This window comes from Nothoprocta perdicaria, unplaced genomic scaffold, assembly GCF_003342845.1.
Source record: "Nothoprocta perdicaria isolate Ctin4 unplaced genomic scaffold, notPer1 scaffold_3, whole genome shotgun sequence".
Taxonomy (NCBI): domain Eukaryota; kingdom Metazoa; phylum Chordata; class Aves; order Tinamiformes; family Tinamidae; genus Nothoprocta; species Nothoprocta perdicaria.
The window spans coordinates 8827808-8845158 of NW_020455532.1; the positions used below are offsets into that span (position 1 = coordinate 8827808).

Here is a 17351-nt window from a genome sequence, read left to right on the forward strand (position 1 = left end):
CGGCCCGCCCCGCCGGGAAAGCCCGCGGCTCCCCCCGGGCCGGCCCCCCGGTGCCGCCACCGCCGGGGGAGAAGGGAAGGGGGGAAAGGGGGGAGAAGGAGGGAAAGGGGGACAGGAGGGAAAGAGGGATGTGAGGAAAAAGGGGAGAAGGAGGAGAGAAAGGGAGGCAGAAGGGAAAGGGGGGGCGGAGGGAAGGGGGGGCAGAAGGGAAAGGGGGACAGGAGGGAAAGGGGGGAGAAAGATGAAGGAAAGAGGGACGGAGGGGAAAGAGGGGAGAAGGGGGAGAGAAAGGGGGGGCAGAAGGGTAGGGGAAAGGGAAAGAGGGATGGAAGGGGAAAGGGAAAGAGGGACGGGAGGGGAAAGGGGGAGAAGGAGGAGGGAAAGAGGAACAGGAGGGATAGAGAAAGGAAAGGGGGAGCAGAAGTGAAAGGGAAAGGGGGACAAAAGGGAAAGGGGGGAAAGGCGCAAGAGAGGAACAGGAGGGAAAGGGGGGCAGAACAGGTGGGGAAGCCGATCCTGTCTTTTCCATGCCACTCCACAAGTGACAACAAGTTTTACACATTGGCATAAACCTGGAGCCGGGTTTCTGTTTGACTCCGGTGTCCCCTGGGGTTACCAAGCAGGGAAGTGTATCACCCAAGTCTCGCACAAGGTGAAAACCCGACCTGCTCTGTGGGCTTTCTCTGCAAGTGGCAAGTGAAAAAAAAAAAAAAAATACTGAGATAAAAATGAGAGAGGGGAGAAGAGAGCCAACAGCAGAGCTCGAGTGTTTGAGTTTCTCTCCTCTCACTAATAGCTTTGTCTGGCGATGAGAATTTGCTTATTTCTAATTAAAGCAGCAGTTTCAGCCCCCTTGACTCTCATCAGGTTAGTTTGCACTTGGTCTCCTGTAAAGAAGAGATTTCCTCCATGGGGAAGCAAGGCGCAGGGCAGAAGAAGTGTGTGCCATGATCCCACCCTCCCGTCAGAGCCGCTTCCCAGCCTGCTCCAGCCCTGCGACACCATCCCAAGAAACCCTGTCTCCGTCCCCCTTGACACAACAACCCTCAGACTGGAATTCTGTAAGGTGAAGTGTCCTTCCCAACTAAATGCTTGTCCCTTTGGGAAGAAACGGCACAGAGGGCGTGAGCGGAGGCCAAAAGGTCTCCTTGGTGCTTGGGAGGGCCGKGCCCACACACAACTGCTGCATGCCAGGAAATTCCCCTGGCAGCACTGTGGAGCTGGCGGCTTCATACGAACTAACAGGAAACGCTCAGTTTAAAAACATGCCTGAAGCCTGTATGCATTCCACATAGGAACCKAGGGGACATCAGGATGGAGGCTGCGATGGAGTCTCCTCCTGAACCTCTGTGCTCCAGCCAGCGACGTATGGTGAACGTGATGGCCTAAGCCTCCAGTTCACCAAGGCCCGGAGGCAGCATCTCTGTTGTGGGCAAGATCCCCACCCATCCTTAATACCTTTGCTGGCCACTCAGGGAGGAGCTGATGAAAAAGTCACTTCTTCTGAGGCCCAGGAGTGCAACTCTAGTTGATCTCCAGTGAACAGAGACACCTAGTAGAGGCGGGAAGCAGGAGAAGAGGAAGAAGAGTTGGGCTGAGTTAAAGGGGTGAGAACTCCACTCCCCAGTGAGGGTCTCAGCAGCACTTGGGGCCTGAAAGCAGAACCTCTGCTCCTTCCGACCTGCTCTGCCCACACAAACACGGGCTGTTCGAGCGACAAGGTCCTGGGGTGGGCAGAGCTGCGACTCCAAAACACATCCCAGACCTGGGCTTGTSCGGTTGCTCCAACAAATACTGTGTGTGACCCTCGTGTAAAGACCCTCTAGCAAACACTTATACTTCAGAGTGCACATGACTATGCCACAAAAATCCCCAAGAAGCTCCCTGCTTTGACAGCATGGCCTGCTAGACCCACAGACTGCAGTCCCACAGCAGCCCRACCCGTGGGCCCAATCCTTCCAACAGACAAAGAATTTGGGCTTCTACTTAGRTGGAAACAGAAATTTCAACTCAACCCTAATGTATTTTCCAACCTTGAGAGCAAATTTACATAACCTTACCAGTGACATTTTCAAACTGCATTTTGTAGATCCACTTCCAAGCCGCACGCGCACAAACAGTTCTGTGACAGTATCTCGAAACCATATGAGAGGAAACGCGACCACAGAGATTGTAGCTTGCAAACCCATGACATAAAAGAGCTCGCTTTGCTTTGCCCTTCAATTGTCCCCTATCAAAATGTTGACATTCTGCTCTGGAACAAGGCAGAAAAGCTGTGGGTACGTGACACTCACTGAGAGCGACAGGACAAACTGGCTCAGAGAGAATGAACATGACCAGGTACAGAGCCCTTCTAAACAATTCCAGATCATAAATACTATTGTATAGACCAGAAAAGGAGGGTTTTCAGCCCAGCTCAGAACACTTCCCACGGCCAGATTTGAAATAAGCTCAGAGCAGGATCTGTAAGCACTAAGAAACCTTAATTACATTTTCAAAAAAATCTCAACTCTCAAAGTCCACTCAGCCTGCTGGGCTCTTTGGAAAGACACACTCATGCACTGCACAGAAGAGAAGGGAGAGGAAGAGCTGGAAAAATCCTGTCCCACATTCTGAACTCCTTAACATGGAGTTACTCTGAAAATGTATAATTTCAGCCATATTCTCCCTTTGGCAAATATCACCTTAGTACAAACCCTACCATCCTGGCAAGTGGGAAATGAATCCCATCTAAGCTCAGATCAGAGAACAAACAGCTACCTGTTTAGGCAGGAGGAAAAACAATGCTATCCTACATAGCCCTTTTCTTATGGAAAGAATCCTTGGCTAAATAGGGAATTCTTATTTCGTCCCCCTGATAAAGTAGTCACTGAGACCACTGCATGTGATGTGGGTACATTCTCAGGGCATCTGATATGTCCTGGACACATTGTCACTTCTTCTCCCACCTGCTGCTCTTCATGACACGCAGGTGTCCTTCTCAAAGCACCAAATCCTCAGCTGGTTAGAAGAACRTTCTCACCACAAGCCACGAGGACCAATTGAGTGTCACCTTCAAAAGGGCCATCACTGGGGTTTGCTACCTGTTTCGCCTTCCCTCCTGAGCTACCTCCATGTTTCACTTRAACTAAGAAAAGGAGAATTAAAAGTGAACTATTTTCCCCCTAATGTTTGCTCTCCAGATCCATTTTAAACACCTCCTAGGGAGGGGGAAAGATAAGGGGTGTGAGGCTTGGCTCCCCTTGGTGAGAAAATCCTCTCTTTCAGGAAAAGACCCCTAAAAAGGGGCCCTCTGGAGCAGAGGAAGTGCTGAATTAAGGAATGCACACAAAGAAATATGACCATGAAATGTGCCATGACCAAGTCAGCCAGGAAATGAGCTTGCACTTGTGTGCTGGGCTGCAGCTGACTCCCAGGACGCTGCTCACCACCGTCTGGGTGCCACAACTCACTGTGTCAATACTGCTACGTCCCCAGAGCAGGGCAGGACCAAGTCTGAACTCATACATATCTGACGTGACTGCTGCCAGGCTGCTGCCTGCAATTATGGGGCAGCWACCAAGCAGGGAGGAGGCTCAAATTTGGAAGGAATTCAAGCCAGCACCTTCCAAAACACCAGCTGGTATTTTGTGGTGCCACGGACGACTGGATACATGAGAAATAGTGCTGCTGATGCCTCTGGCTGTGGAAAGATGGCCACCAGTTTTAGCAGTCCTCAAGGGACTTCTCTTGCATTAGCTTAGACTTTTGGTTGATAATTTAATAACCAAAATTTTGCCAGGGAAGGGAAGTCGGTTCTACAAAGACTGAAAAGGAAATGGGGAAGTGAAAATGAACGATCTAGGCGACAGCTTGCACGTCTCCAGGAGGTGAGCACGCCAGATCGCAGGAAAGGAAACCAATTTCTACTAACAGCTTGAAAGGAAGCGCTGAGTCTCAGCACTTGAGCTCGGCAACGTGGAGGCAGCAAGTTGCCTTGATAAGACCTGGGAATTTCCCCGTGCTCATTTTTACACTCACTAAGATCGCCAACCTCCCTCACAAAGAAATTCTCTGAAGGCCTGAGTCAAAACTCACAGTTCTGGCCCAGCTCCAGCGGGCAGCCTCCGCCTTGCACAATAATTTCTAGGAGCAACGGGTACAGGAACAGGGAAGAAAACATGCTGAGCASGCACCAGCACAGCGGCATTCACAGAATGAGGCAAGACTAAGAAGCAGCAAAGCTACATATGGAACTTCCCATACTGGGAAATGGAAAAAACGTCATAAGARCGTCTGAGATCATAATCTGACTTCCCATAGCCAGAAATATTCCACACCCACATGACTGATGTTCTTCTACCATCTCTCCACAAATGCTGGGTTTTCCTCTTGTCTCTCCTCCTCCCTTGTCCTCCTTCTCTCTCCCCCTTTGGAAAGGAGCTCTGCGCAACACCTCACTCCTTCCCTCGGGGGCAGCCTACCATTCCTCCTCTCCTCTTTTCAGCYGAGGATTTATCTCCTGAGTTCCCCCTTGCACCTCAGGGATTTTTAGCATCCAGTTAGTGACAATTCTCCCACCTGATGCCAACCTAGCAGGAAATCGGGGTCACACAGGGATCAGCAGGGAGCGAGGGACCCTGGCACCCAGTGCTCTCCCGAGGTAGAAAGACAGAAGCCACCACATGCCTGGAGAAACCTTCTCCCCAAGCCCCTGAGCCCCAGACCAGGGCAGTCTGTAACAGGAAGGGGCTCTGAGGGCATCTCACCACCATCTCGCCTGATCACTATCCTCCTCGCTGCTTTTGGCTCTCCCGTGCGGTCATCACTCGTGGTCCTGGAAGGACGACAGTGCTTGGCACGTGTCACTGTGCTCCAAAAAGCAGATCTTGACATCTGAGGGTTTTGAGTTGGATGCTCACGCAGGGCACCGACAGGGCTGCTCGCTCCAGCACAGCTGCATTTTGTGTCTTGTTGTGGGGCTTCCCCATTCAACAGCCTCTGACTTTGTTCTGCCAGCCGGGTACAAAAGCAGGTGTCTTTTAAATCCAACATTGTAAAACAGATGTTTGACTCAATCAACAGAGTGAAAGGACTACGTACCATAGCGCATACTTACATTTTGCTGACTAGCCCTTAGATCTTGTGTGATACTCCTGTGAGGGTGGCTTTTGGAGAGGTAAAACTGGGGCATTACATCCCACCTGATGTTCTCACAACAGCCTATGATTTAAAATATATATATTAATGACATGTTCTAATCCGACATGCGCTTCCAGCTTGAGAGCACCTGGTCTGCCCTGGTTTTCATGCCCCTCTTACTGCTTCGGCTGTAACTCACCCCGATCCTAGAGCACAATCCATCCCCAAACCGAGGGCCTGGAGGCCACCGAGAGGGTTAACGGCCACCGTGTGTGTGTGTGGGGGGGGGTTAATGGCCACTGAGGGGGTTAGCGGTCACTGAGGGGGTTAACGGCTACCGAAGTTGTTAACGGTCACCACGGTCACCGAGGGGGTTAATGGTCGCTGGCGGGGAGCTTAACAGCCACCGAGGGGATAAAAGGCCACCGAGGGGGGGATAACAGCCACTGAGGGGGTTAACGGACACCGAGAGGGTTAACAGCCACTGAGGGGGTTAACGGCCACCGAGAGGGTTAACGGCCACCGCGGGGGGCGTTAACGGTCGCCGAGGGGGTTAACGGCCGCCACGTCCGCCGCTCCTGCCGCGCGTCACTTCCGGCGCGCTGCCATGGCGGCGCAGTTCCGCAGCTACGTGTGGGACCCGGCGCTGATCGTGGCGCAGATGGTGCTGCTGCAGGCCGCCTACTACAGCTCCCTGGGGCTCTGGCTCGCCCTCCTGGGCGCCCTGGGCCGCACCGCGCCCTCCCTGCAGCAGGTCTTCAGCGACGAGGTAGGGACCGCGCGCGGAGCGGCCCCCTTGCGTAGGGCCTGCCAGTGAGGAGACCCCCACCATATAGATCCTTCCTCTTTAAGAGACCCCCACCATATAGATCCATACCCCTTAAGAGACCCCCACCATATAGATCCATACCCCTTAAGAGACCCCCACCATATAGATCCTTCCCCTTTAAGAGACCCYCACCATATAGATCCTTTGCTRTGTGGAGACCCCCACCGTATAGATCCTGCTCTGTGAGGGAACCCTCCCCATACAGATCCTTCCTCGTTAGGAGACCCCCCCCCCTATAGATCCTTCCCTTTGAAGAGACTTGGCCCCCCTCTCCCCATTAGTCCTTCTCCATCTAGAGACCCCTGAATTTTGGACCTTATCCATGCAGAGACACCCCTCTGATGTCCATCCTTACCCATATAGAGACCTTCCCATGTTGGACCTTCCCAGTGTATAGACAGCCCCCCCTGCCCCACCTCCATATAGGTACCTGGCTGATATAGACAGACATTTAYCCCTTTCTGTTCACCCTCCTGACACAGGTACCCCTCTATAAAAACAGATCTTGTTGTATAGGTACCTGCCAGTATGGACATAGACCCATCCATGCCCCAACCCGTGAGTAGGCGGCTCTCCCTCCTGTACAGAGGGTCCTTCCCTGTGTAGGTGTCCCCCCAGGTATAGGGACAGATGCCCCACTACTTCCAACCCCCTATACACCATACAGGTTCACCCAAGTCCCCCTGCTTACACGAATAACCCCTCTATATGGAGACAGCCCCCCACCTGTTTAGCCAGGACCCAGTATAGAAACAGAGCCGTTGCTTTGTGTAGGTACCTGCRCAATATAGAGGTTATAGAGGGCGAGGGCTGCAGCTCCTCCCGTGGGCTCTGGGGTGGTGCAGGGCTGCCCCACTGCGGCTGGGCCCTGGGATGAGCTTGGCTCGCCGCAGCCTCTGGCTTGTGCTGCTCTTCCTCACGGATAATCCATGCAGATTTTAGGCTTCTCCACGCCGCCCGGGAGGCTCTCCATGATGGCCTTTGTCCTCAACGCCCTCACCTGGTAAGTCAGCAGCTGCCTGGGGCTCTCACAGCGTTCCTCGGTTTCCAGCAGCCCCCGTGTCTTGTATTTGATCTTTGATGTTAAACTTGACTAGGATGACGCGATGCTAAGTAGCAGCGTGGCCTACAGTCATTCCCAAAACATCCCTGGAATCACTGTGCCTGGTCTAGCCTGTCTGCTGTTTCATGTCCCTTGCACAGGAGGACACTTGGGAATTGTTGGCTCTGAAGGGGACTTTCTGCCTCTTCCCTTAGGTCATTTCACTGCCTCAGTTTTCCCGCTGGGAATGAAATCTGCTTCTGCGAGGCTTTACTGGAAATTGGAAATAGTAAATGTCTGTAAACACTGATCTGTTAACAGTAACGTAAGTAGCCCCTGCCAATGGGCAAAGGTTACTGGGAGAGAGAGGAGGGAGAGCCCAGCTAAAAAAACTAAAAGCTCTTTCCCTTCCATCACATAATTGCAAAACTGTAAGCCATTTAAATCTTGCTGCAGTGGCTGTGACCAAGGTCAGAAACAGGCTGAGCTTAGAACACTTATTRAGTTTTAAAATAGCTAAATAATCAGCACTGGCAGCTCCTCTTAGCAGTTACCTAAGGAAAAGGGGCTCAAGGAGTTTGTTAACCTGTTGTTTTGCTTTGGCAGYGCTCTGGGCTTGCTGTACTTCATCCGCCGAGGGAAGCAGTGCCTGGACTTCACCGTCACCGTTCACTTCTTCCATCTCCTGGCCTGCTGGATTTACAACTCTCACTTTCCCACCACTCTCACGTGGTGGCTCGTGCACATCGTGTGCACGGCCCTCATGGCTGTCATCGGGGAGTACCTCTGCATGAGGATAGAACTGAAAGAAATCCCCTTGAATTCTGTTCCCAAATCCAACGTATAAACTTGCTCTGGAAAGAAACAAGAGACAGTAAGTCATTGTTTCCAGCACCAGAGCATCCAATGCCTGAAAAATCCCTGGAGAAGCACAGCAGGCCTGTCTTGACTTTTTCAGACCTTGGTGACTGCGTGAGTGTGAACATCTCTGCTGTCATCATCAGACAACGGAAGGAGGGGGAGCAGCAGTTTATTTTATTAACACAAAGCGTTTAACATGACTCTGCATTGCAAGGGTGCTCCTAAACTCTTCCCTCAGGACTGTTAAAAGGCAGGTAGCAAAACTTGATGCACAAGAAGTATCTGGAAGTTGAGAAACAGGAGAGATGTGTCACCAGTGCTGGGGTAACGCAGCGGTCGGCTCTTCCTGCAGCAGCGGGCACAAGGAGCAGCRGGGCTGGGAGCTGCTGCTTCCAGTTTGTAACGGGCTTGTTCTTCACTTGTGCTTTGGTTGGGGAAGAAAATCAAGGAAAGGAGTAGATGGGGAGAAAGAAAATACTTGTACTTATCCGAAACACCAGCTTGACCCTGAACAACCTGTACTTGTAGAAGGGTTTGGTTGCTGTTTCCATGTTTGATACACAGATGTCAGGCAGCAGTTTGCTGAAAAAACCTTTTGTAAAAATAAATATTACATTGCTGTGAGKGTGTTACATTTCTCCTGAGGAGCTGTTTCAGGAAACACCAGGGACCTCTGTATCATGGCAATGGGGAACAATGCAGCCAGAGGAGAACCTGGTGACTATAGGATGGCTACAGTTCAGGGTACRTAAAGCTTCCTACAGTAAATATTTCTTGTTTGTACTCTGAAATCAAGACAGAACGCTGTCTTGGGAAAGCCAGCAGCATAATTTTCACTTTGGGAAGAGCATCAGTCATCCAGAGCCTGTTACTGTTCAGTCCTAAGCTGCAAATGCCTTGGAAAAGCCTTTAAAGGTTTTATAGAAGCATTTTTCTTTCCATCCCACCATGGTTGCGTTGTCCCATCACACTTCAGCAGATCTGGCCTGCAAAAGGTGATTAATTAGCCAAGACTGCTACTTGTTCCTCAAAATAATAGCAGCTCACCAAGCACACCTTGGCTGGCATCAGCTCAAGGCAACAACCTTAGCCATGGGAGTGCAAGACCAAGTATTTCTTCCTCATCCAACCCTCTCTGTGTAGTTTCCTCTGAGGAACATCCAGCCTAAGCAAGGGCAAACAGATTTAAACACAGATTTTGYCCTGTGCAGTCTCTTGCTGGTGTAACTTTCTTTCATATGTTAATATCTGTAAATATTCATTTGTATAAACCACTTTGTTAAGAATTGGTGAAATGACTTGAGTTGTAGAATTTGATAAACTCTCTGAAGTCGCTCTATTGACCTTTGTTACTGGAAACTCCATTTGAAATCCTGCTTTGCTCCAGAGACCGAAAAATCCGGCAGGGCAAAATGCTGATGTTCTGAACACTCAACAGCTGTTTTACCAAAACAGCAGGAGCACCAGCTACCTTTTTAGGCCAAACTCTACATTCTCCTGTGAGATTTTTTTTCTTTTTACTGGGACCTCTTCTTCAGAAAAGCCCTTTAAGCCGAGTTTTAGCTCCTTTACAGGTACAGCAGGAGTCTTTTCCAAAGGAAAAAAGCTCATGCAAGTTTGGGCAGGAGCCCAGGGCTGCTGGAGGCCACACACACCGTTTCCTGTTGCTCCCCTTCTAGCACTGCTGTGGGCAGCAGAGTCATCCCTCCTGTCTGGCCTCATTCAAAATCAGCTTCTCCTAGCTCAGGATACTCACGTCTCTCTCACACATATTCAGCCTGGATGTAAGGCACTATTTGGCCTTCCAGTAGGTGCCAGTATCTCCTTTAAAATGAGGTGCTTGCAGTGGGGATCCACGTGCAGCAGAGGGCATGGGCTGGATGGAAACACTGCCTTGGAATCAGTGGTGTTTTAAGCCCATTCCAGGACCTCTTGTGCTCTTCTGCTTTCCTTTGCTGTTACCAAGAAGAAATATCCAAGTTGCAGCACAGGGAGCATATGCAGGATATTAAATCAAGGCTTCACAACACCCCACAGTTGCTTTCAGTGCTACCTCCTGTGTTCTTTAGGGGTGATCTTCAAGAAAGGGTGAAATAGAAGACTGACCACAGCGAGTACAAGCGAAAGCACACGCCACATTAGTCCCATTTGTCAAAGGAGAACAGAGCTCTGATCCCAGAGCTGCTGAGAGGCCATCTCAGTGGCACAACTAGAGCTGCTCTCCTTGTTCCCAGGTAAGAACAGGGATGGGAAATCCTTGAGCAGAGGAATATTTACCCCCTTACCTTCTGGATGCACTGGGGGCGCTTCAGCAGCTGCCCTTGCTGAGGTTGTAGGTGAAGTTCAGCTTGGTGTCTGTAGAAACTCAGGTAGAACAAGGCCACGAGAAGCATCTGTGACAAATTTGGACTTAATACTGATGCTGGGGGCTCTCTAACGAGCTGCACTGTATCACCATGAAACGCACTGCAGGATTAGAAACGATTCCTTCAAGTCTGCTCSCTTGGCCTTTGAGGGCACCACTGCTGTTGTAGGGCATCTTCTGTAATTGTCATTGTCATAAGGAAAATACTACAAGTCAAATACAGAGTCAGAAACCTCTGAAACCAYTTCCACATGGAGACCTAATTCCCTTGCATTCAGATCTCGGCAGCACCATTGGCTTTGGAAACTGCTGCTGCTCYGTACCTGAACAGCAGCAGATGGTCTTTGTTTCTTAATGATTCCGCCCCCYTTTTCTTCCCTGTGCAGTCAAGAATTTTGCTTCCAGGAAGATTTCTCCCAACAGCTGCTCTRCATAGGATCAGCTCACCTTTTCCATCTGTAGTTTTGCAGGAAGGCTTCTCAGCAGTGTCTGCTTGCTGAGGTCTTTCACTCCCACTCCCAAAAGCTCTTTTGAAATACAGAATTTTCACGTAGAGAAAGGTGACAAATCCAAAACCGAGCCAAGAAAGGCAAGTTTGCGAGGGCCTGTGCTCCTTTGCTTTTCCTAAAGCCATTAAACACCTCCTAAGCAAAGTCCAGTAGCAGGATTTGGGTAGAAAAGAGCCTTTGGTTGTGTACAATTCCCACCTAGTTCAGCTTTCCCCAGCTACAGACCACAGGCAGCAACTGAGATAAGGGTGAGGACGACAGGGTCACACAACACGGCTCTCTATCAGCATCAAATCACTCTGATTTTGCTTCCCATCCATCTCCAACAAGAGCCTAGGGGTTCAGCCCAGGTTCTGTGCTGCTCCAAGTAATCCCTTCTCCTCACGTTTTCACCAATCCCAGTGACAGAGAATCCGAGTATATAAATACCATCCATGCAGAAAGCCAGGGTGCCTTCCAGACACCAGCTCCTCCCTGGATTCCCATGTTTCTTGCAACATGCCTCCATTTCCTCATTCCCTGCTGCCACTGCAGGAGTTGAGTGGTAAGTAAAAGGGAAGATCAGCGGAAAACCATGAGAATACTGAGGTGAAGAGCGTGATTATTACTAAAAACCCACTATATTGTGCCTTGCTATAGGAGGAGCTGGCCCACCTGCCTGTGAGGCATCCAGCAGGAGCTCCAGTGGCACCGTCTCCAACCCTCAAGACCAACTCAGTGCTGCCCATAATGTTGTGCCCTGTCCCCCATGGGCAGATGYAACCCCCAGCTCCGGATCCAGCTCCCCTTTTCTCAGGGCTACGAGAAGAAATCGCAGCCTTGCAGGCATCTGCGTGGCTGCTGTGCCTTGCTGCCAGCTGCTGCTTCCCTCTTCCAAAAACAAGGCAAGGGTCCTGATAAACAGCCCCGCGATCTGCAGATTGGCCAGCAGCCTGTGCCAGACTTAGGAAAGTCACATTGGGAGCATCTGTTGCTCCTTTTTCTCCACTCCACCCCTCTCCATTTTCTACTACGTTAGTTAATCGTGGACATTTCAGATCTGATGATGCTCAAGTTGCAGTCTCCTTCCACAAGAATTCCCTGCCACATCCAGCTGTTAAGCCCCAATATCAGCGTAACATGACGAGAAAACAGCCTCTTCCCCATTGGAGAGCTGCAATAGCTCATGGAAAACACTCGGAAAGCGGTACAACCCTCCAGCAGGACACACTGCCCTGCTCTTAGCAAGAGGTCCACCCGAGATCCCTGCAGGATCAGGTTATGGGCCCATAATGGGTCATCTTGGCTCCTACAGCCCTGCTCAGCAGGGCAGCTCAGAGGTTCATGAGCATCCTCAAAGTAACTGCTTTGCACTGCCCAGTGATACCGATGAGTTTCCCAATGCATCCAGAAAACACTTGGAAACACCWCCCATTTTTATGCTAGCGCTAAAGCTATAAATCCAACTGTGCTCCGAGTTGTCAGGGAAAACACAAAGCGCTGGTGCWACCAAGCAAGAGGTCGGACAAGTGATTTCTGCCTTGACAGACACAGGCTCTACAACAAGGTTTAATACTCTGGAATTACACTGGCACCCGCAGAGCTGCTCAGAGCTACCTTGGGGAAAGGTTTTGGAGCAGGAAAAYGACCGTCAATCCTTCTCTTTCCATGCTAACTCAACAACTCCCTCTCTCCCCTAATATTTGTCTTCTATTTCCTTGGCAAAGGGGTTTACACACAACATAGGAGTTACCCAGGAATCCAGGTGGAGGCCAGAGAGGGTCAGGAACATGTCATCGTTCTTCATGGACATTTTCACCATATCCTCAAAGGAAAATGATTAGAGAGGCCTGTGCCCAGCCAGGGCCTCCTTCCTGCCTCTGACAGGACATACCCCTTCCCTTGCACCTCATAAATACCGTGGTAAAAACTACCTTGGCTTTAGTGCCCCAATGAAAGACCTGGAGACTCAATCTGGGGGAAGCAGCAGCTGAACAGAGAAGTTTCCTTCCAAAATGCATAGAAAAGTGCAAGAAAGTCCAGTGTTCCAGCCYGATTTTCTGTTTTCCCAAATCCTCTGCCTCGCTTATCCAGCCCTCATTCCCCAGGGCTGCGCCTGGAGGCAGGAGGGGCCAAGGAATACCCCAAACTGCAGAGAAACAGCAAAATGCAGGAGATCCCGCAGAGCTCTTCTGAGTTCCAGAGATGTGGGACACTGGGCGCTGGGTTCCTCCGAGCCCTGGACACCAGTGTGTGGCCGGCAGACGGGTCACACACCGTGGCCATCCAGCGGGATCCTCCCAGCGCTGCCGCTTACAAGTTCAGCCAAGTGAGGAGGAGCGGGATGCCGAGGACGGAAGCGCTGGGAACGTGCGTGCAGGCAGCGCCCGGGGCCGCGCCGGCACCGCACAGCTCGAACAAACTGCCCGGGAACTTCATCTTCTGCGACTCCCTCCTCAGCACCTCCCAGGCGGCCGCTGCTTCTTTCCGGCATTCCCAGAGCGCGGCCAGGGCGCACACGTGGAATTCATCCCAGTACCTGCAGCCCAGAGAGACACGGAGCCCTTAGCGAAGGGCAGGGATGCAGCGCGACGGTGCTGGGGACAGGAGCCTGCCCGGCCCCTTCCAGGGGGCCCAACCAGGCTCCAAGGGGGACACTGGKGCTCCCTGTCCCATCTGAGAGCCCTGTGCCCGACTCCTGAAATGGGAACCACACAAATGAACTGATTCCACAGCCTCTTCCCAGGTTTTCTCCTTCCCCACTCCCACCTCCCCTGCAGCATCTCGCCCAAAACTCCAAACCCTAAACCAGACCAAAATGATTCACGGCTTTATTATCATGCCTATTTTCAGGGAGTCAATAAAAAAAACTCTTATTCTTCGTCAAGAAGCGGCTCCCTTGAGTAAAACGGGCTGGGAACAAAAGCTGCACGAGGCGCTTCCCGCGAGCCGAGTCAAGGGCAGGAGGCGGCGCGGAGCCGGGAGCAGCGGAGCACAATGGAGCCGCAGGCGGCGCCTTGCGGAACGGGGAGGCTGCGGAGGCCGGGGGAGGCTGCGGAGGCTGCGGCCGCCCCCACCAGCCCAGCCCGCGTCTCCCCGCTCGGGAACCCTGCCTGAGCGGGAGCCGGGAGATGGAGAGAGGCTCTTGAGGAGCGCGTGAAGCGACAACAAAAGGAAGGAAAAAAACCACCCCGCGAGCGGCCTCCCGAAGCAGCCAGGGAGGCTGGGAATTGAAGACACCCCGATTGTCTTCCCTGGGGCTGGGAATCYGTTTCTCCCCCTGTTTGTCCCTCCTAGGGCTAGGAATCTGTTTCCCCCCCAACTCCAGATCCAGAAAGATAAAAGTCCCTGCAGAAACAGGTAGCCGGGTATCCCGACCTGTGAGCTTTATCCCTTCCCGTTGATGAAGGAGCAAGTTGAAGCYGCTTTTGAGCAGTTCCAGGCCCACATCCCAGTCAGAGGTCCTTGCTGAGGACCTGGGGGCCAGGATGAGCAAGGGCAGCCCACGGTGGTGCCCAGGGATGGCTCCGGGGATGCTCAGGCTGTTGGAAGCRCGCGTACGCGGTGGGTAAAAACCCCCAAAGGAAACAAGAGCCCAAGGGGCTTGGAGAGCAGAGCCTGGTCCCSGTCCGCATCGCGGTCGCTGGCCGGGCAGTGCCCTGGTCGGGGTTGGTGGCAGAGGAAGCCRAGCCTGGGGCAGAGCTTTAGCTTTTGTGGTCAAAGCTCCAAAGAGCACCGAGCAACTCGGACCCCGAGACGGCGCCGACATTCCCTCCACGTCGGCTTCCCCACCCATGGAAGGGGCAGCCCCCGGACAGCATCCGCTTGGAAGCCACAGGCCAGGGACCCACGTATCCAACTGCAGAGGAACTTTTTTGTCCCCAAGGGACACCACACATGTGTCCAAGCACAGAGCCCTCCCCAGGAAGGGGGCAGAGAGTTTTCCCAAGCGCCCTGTGCCGGACACACACGCCAGGTCCGGGAGCACCAACAGCAGCACTCGGATGGCCGGGTCCTGCCGGGGCACGCGCAGCATCGYCGGCTGTGAGAGCTCGTTAAACAGAGGCACCGGGGCAGAATAAACCTGATGAGCTAATGAGCGGAGCTGGTGCCAGCCGAGGCGGCCGGCAGCGTCTCCGCCGGGCACGGCTGGAGGGAAGAGGCAGCTGCCGCTCTGGCCCTGCTTCCAGCGGGATCTGCATGGCCCTCCCAGCCTCCACCTGCTCGTGCAGAGGCTCCCCCTTCCTCCTCCCACTGCACGGACCCTCCTGAGCGCCAGGAGCCGGCAGCACCCGGAGCGCCGGTGATGCCGGGTGCTCCCTGTCCCACATCCCGCCACTGAGCGACTCCCGATGCTCCCATCCCATCGGGTGGCACCTTCATGCGCTCTCCTTAGCCTGGGAAGCCTCACACGCACCAGGACGTTTCGTCCTCCTCCTCCTCCAGCTGCTGGGGGTTGAACCTCCCCAAGCAGCCTCTGTTTGTGTCTCCCACCCCTAGTTTCTCTCTGCATTTCCACACACACCCACTGGCCCTTTCTCTCCCCCTAAATCCCTGCTGGGGACGCGCGCAGACACCTCCATTCATCCCASCAAACTTTTCATTCCCTCCCTTTCTGCTGCTGCTCAGGGGCTTTTCCACCATCCCTTTCCCAGACACATCCATCCCTCTTTACCCCTTTCCCCCCCTGCACTGCCTCAGTTTGGGCACCCTCGATGTCCCCCGGTCCCAGCACTCGCCCGCTGCCCTCTCGGGACCCCCATCACCGGCTCACCAAGCACCAAGGGGCCAACTGCAGCCTGAACCCGGCGGGTTTGGCAGGAGGGCAGGGAGGGAGCCGGGTTCGGGCCGCAGGGGCAGGACGGGGCGGCAGTCCCGGCCGGGCCGCACTCACCCGCACACCCGGCGCAGTCCCTGCGGCTCCGCGCGCTCCGTCTCCTCGTACGTGGCCATGTTGTCCCCCAGCTTCAGGACGCACTCGGAGAAGCCCTGGTAAACGTTCCCGCACGCCGCGCCRGCGGCCGGCAGCCCGGCCAGGTGCCCTGTGGGCCACCCAAACAGGGGTCAGCACAAACACTATGGGGGACCAGAGCCCGTGCCCCCAGCAGTGCCCGTGTCACTGTTCATGCAGATGGGCACAAGCCACACGGCACCTGGTATCTGTGCCTGGCTCTGCCTGCGCCCGTGGAGAGCCTAAACCGGCCACTCTGCAAGGGCAGAGGACCAAGCACCCCAATCCCAGTGCCCACCCCCTGGCCCAAGACAAGGGCACAGCAGTGACATGGGAAGGAGGGAGCCTGAAATCCCTAAGCCCAGCCTGGGCATTGCTCCCTAGCTCAGGAACCCCAAATCCCAGCCTGGGTACTGCCCCCTAGAGCATGCACCCCAAAGCCTGGCCCAGGCACCCCAAAGCCCAGGCTCCAGCTCCAGCCGGGACACCSCAAGCCCAGCCCAGACACCCCAAACCCAGCCTGGCACAGGCAGCTCCCTCCAGAGCCGGGCTCCCCAAGCCCGGCCCGGGCTCCGCAACCCGCGTTCCCACCGCCCGGCCCCAGCCCGCGCCGGGGCCGCCTCACCCAGGGCGAGCAGCAGCAGCAGGACCGAGCCCCGCCGCGCTCCGGGTCGCGCTCCGGGTCGCGCTCCGGGTCCCGCTCCGGGTCCCGGTCCCATCTCGGCGGCTCCGCGCGGCTCCAGCCGCAGCGCCGCCCGCCGCCGCGGGGAGAGCGCCCGGCCCCGGTCGCCGCTAATTAATGAGGGGGCTTGGCCGACGCTAATTAATGAGGGGGCCTGGCTGCGCCGAATGAGCGCCCCGGGCCGGCGGCAGCGCCGCGCACCGAGGCGGTCCCGGTCCCGGTCCCGGTCCCGGTCCCGGTCCCACACAGCTGCAGGGGGGTCACAGGGAGCGGGTGCAGGAGGCTCCGGCAGGTGCAGGGACCTGCGGGCTGGCACTGGTCATGGGGCAAGTGCTCCCCGTGTCCCCTGTTCCTGCAGGGCAGGGTGTCCGTGTGGACCTGGTACTGGGGTGGTCAGTACAGGCAAATCCCACGTTTCTCCCTGAAATGAATTTGCTCCTTTTCCCTCTTTCCCAACTCGTGTAGAAACAAAAAAGACTCTGGCTGTGGGGCAGGAAAATGCTGTTTTCTTGGCTTGCTCCAAAGCTTTTGTGGAAGGGCAGGTGCCACCAGGAGCACTCRGTGCCTGCGCTGCCCGCTCGGCTCCTGAACAGCTTAGTCCTCTGGGGCAGTTCAGGGAGGGCGCAGGGATGAGCAATTCCTGAGTGTGGGAATGGTGCAGCCCTGGCATGGCTGCTGCAGCAGGGAAACCTCTGACCAGGGAAAGAAACACCCTGAAAACACACTCTGTAAAAAACACCCTGAAAAGATACCCTGAAAAAATAACACCCTGAGAAGACACCCAGCCAAGAGAGCTGCTGGACCCGTGAGACCGCAGGAGCTCAGCGGGGCCCCGAAGCTGCCCCGGTGCTGGCGGGGCAGGAGAGCCTTGGAGGGGGCTCCCTGGGGTCCCCCCGGCGCCAGCCCGTGGATCCTTCCCGCCATTCCCAGGCTCCCGGAGCCTGTCCGGCTGCCTCGCGGTGCGATCCGAGTGCCATCTGCTGGACTGGCTGCCGCGGGGCCTGGAGTCCGC

The 17351-nt window shown here is 54.4% G+C and overlaps 3 protein-coding genes across 3 annotated transcripts in view; 1 reads left to right on the plus strand and 2 right to left on the minus strand.

Moving 5' to 3' along the window:
- SDC4 (syndecan 4) overlaps window positions 1–4769 on the minus strand; it is a 20094-nt gene extending 15325 nt beyond the window's left edge. Inside the window, exon 1 of the mRNA XM_026042229.1 lies at window positions 4749–4769. Coding sequence (XP_025898014.1) covers window positions 4749–4754 — 6 coding nt within the window. The 5' untranslated portion in view covers window positions 4755–4769. The remainder of the gene's footprint in view (window positions 1–4748) is intronic.
- Window positions 4770–5700: 931 nt separating this feature from the next.
- On the plus strand, window positions 5701–8218 carry SYS1 (SYS1, golgi trafficking protein). The gene is made up of 3 exons (XM_026042177.1): window positions 5701–5890; window positions 6886–6953; window positions 7599–8218. Exons 1-3 carry the CDS (start codon window positions 5729–5731, stop codon window positions 7837–7839), a joined length of 471 nt encoding a protein of 156 aa, XP_025897962.1. The 5' UTR covers window positions 5701–5728; the 3' UTR covers window positions 7840–8218.
- Window positions 8219–12124: 3906 nt separating this feature from the next.
- On the minus strand, window positions 12125–16376 carry LOC112949597 (neuritin-like). Its single transcript, XM_026042031.1, has 3 exons — window positions 16283–16376; window positions 15601–15748; window positions 12125–13245 (listed from the first exon to the last, which is right to left on the minus strand). The coding sequence occupies exons 1-3, from the start codon at window positions 16374–16376 to the stop codon at window positions 13020–13022; spliced, it is 468 nt and encodes a 155-aa protein (XP_025897816.1). The 3' UTR covers window positions 12125–13019.
- Between the last annotated feature and the right edge of the window lie 975 nt (window positions 16377–17351).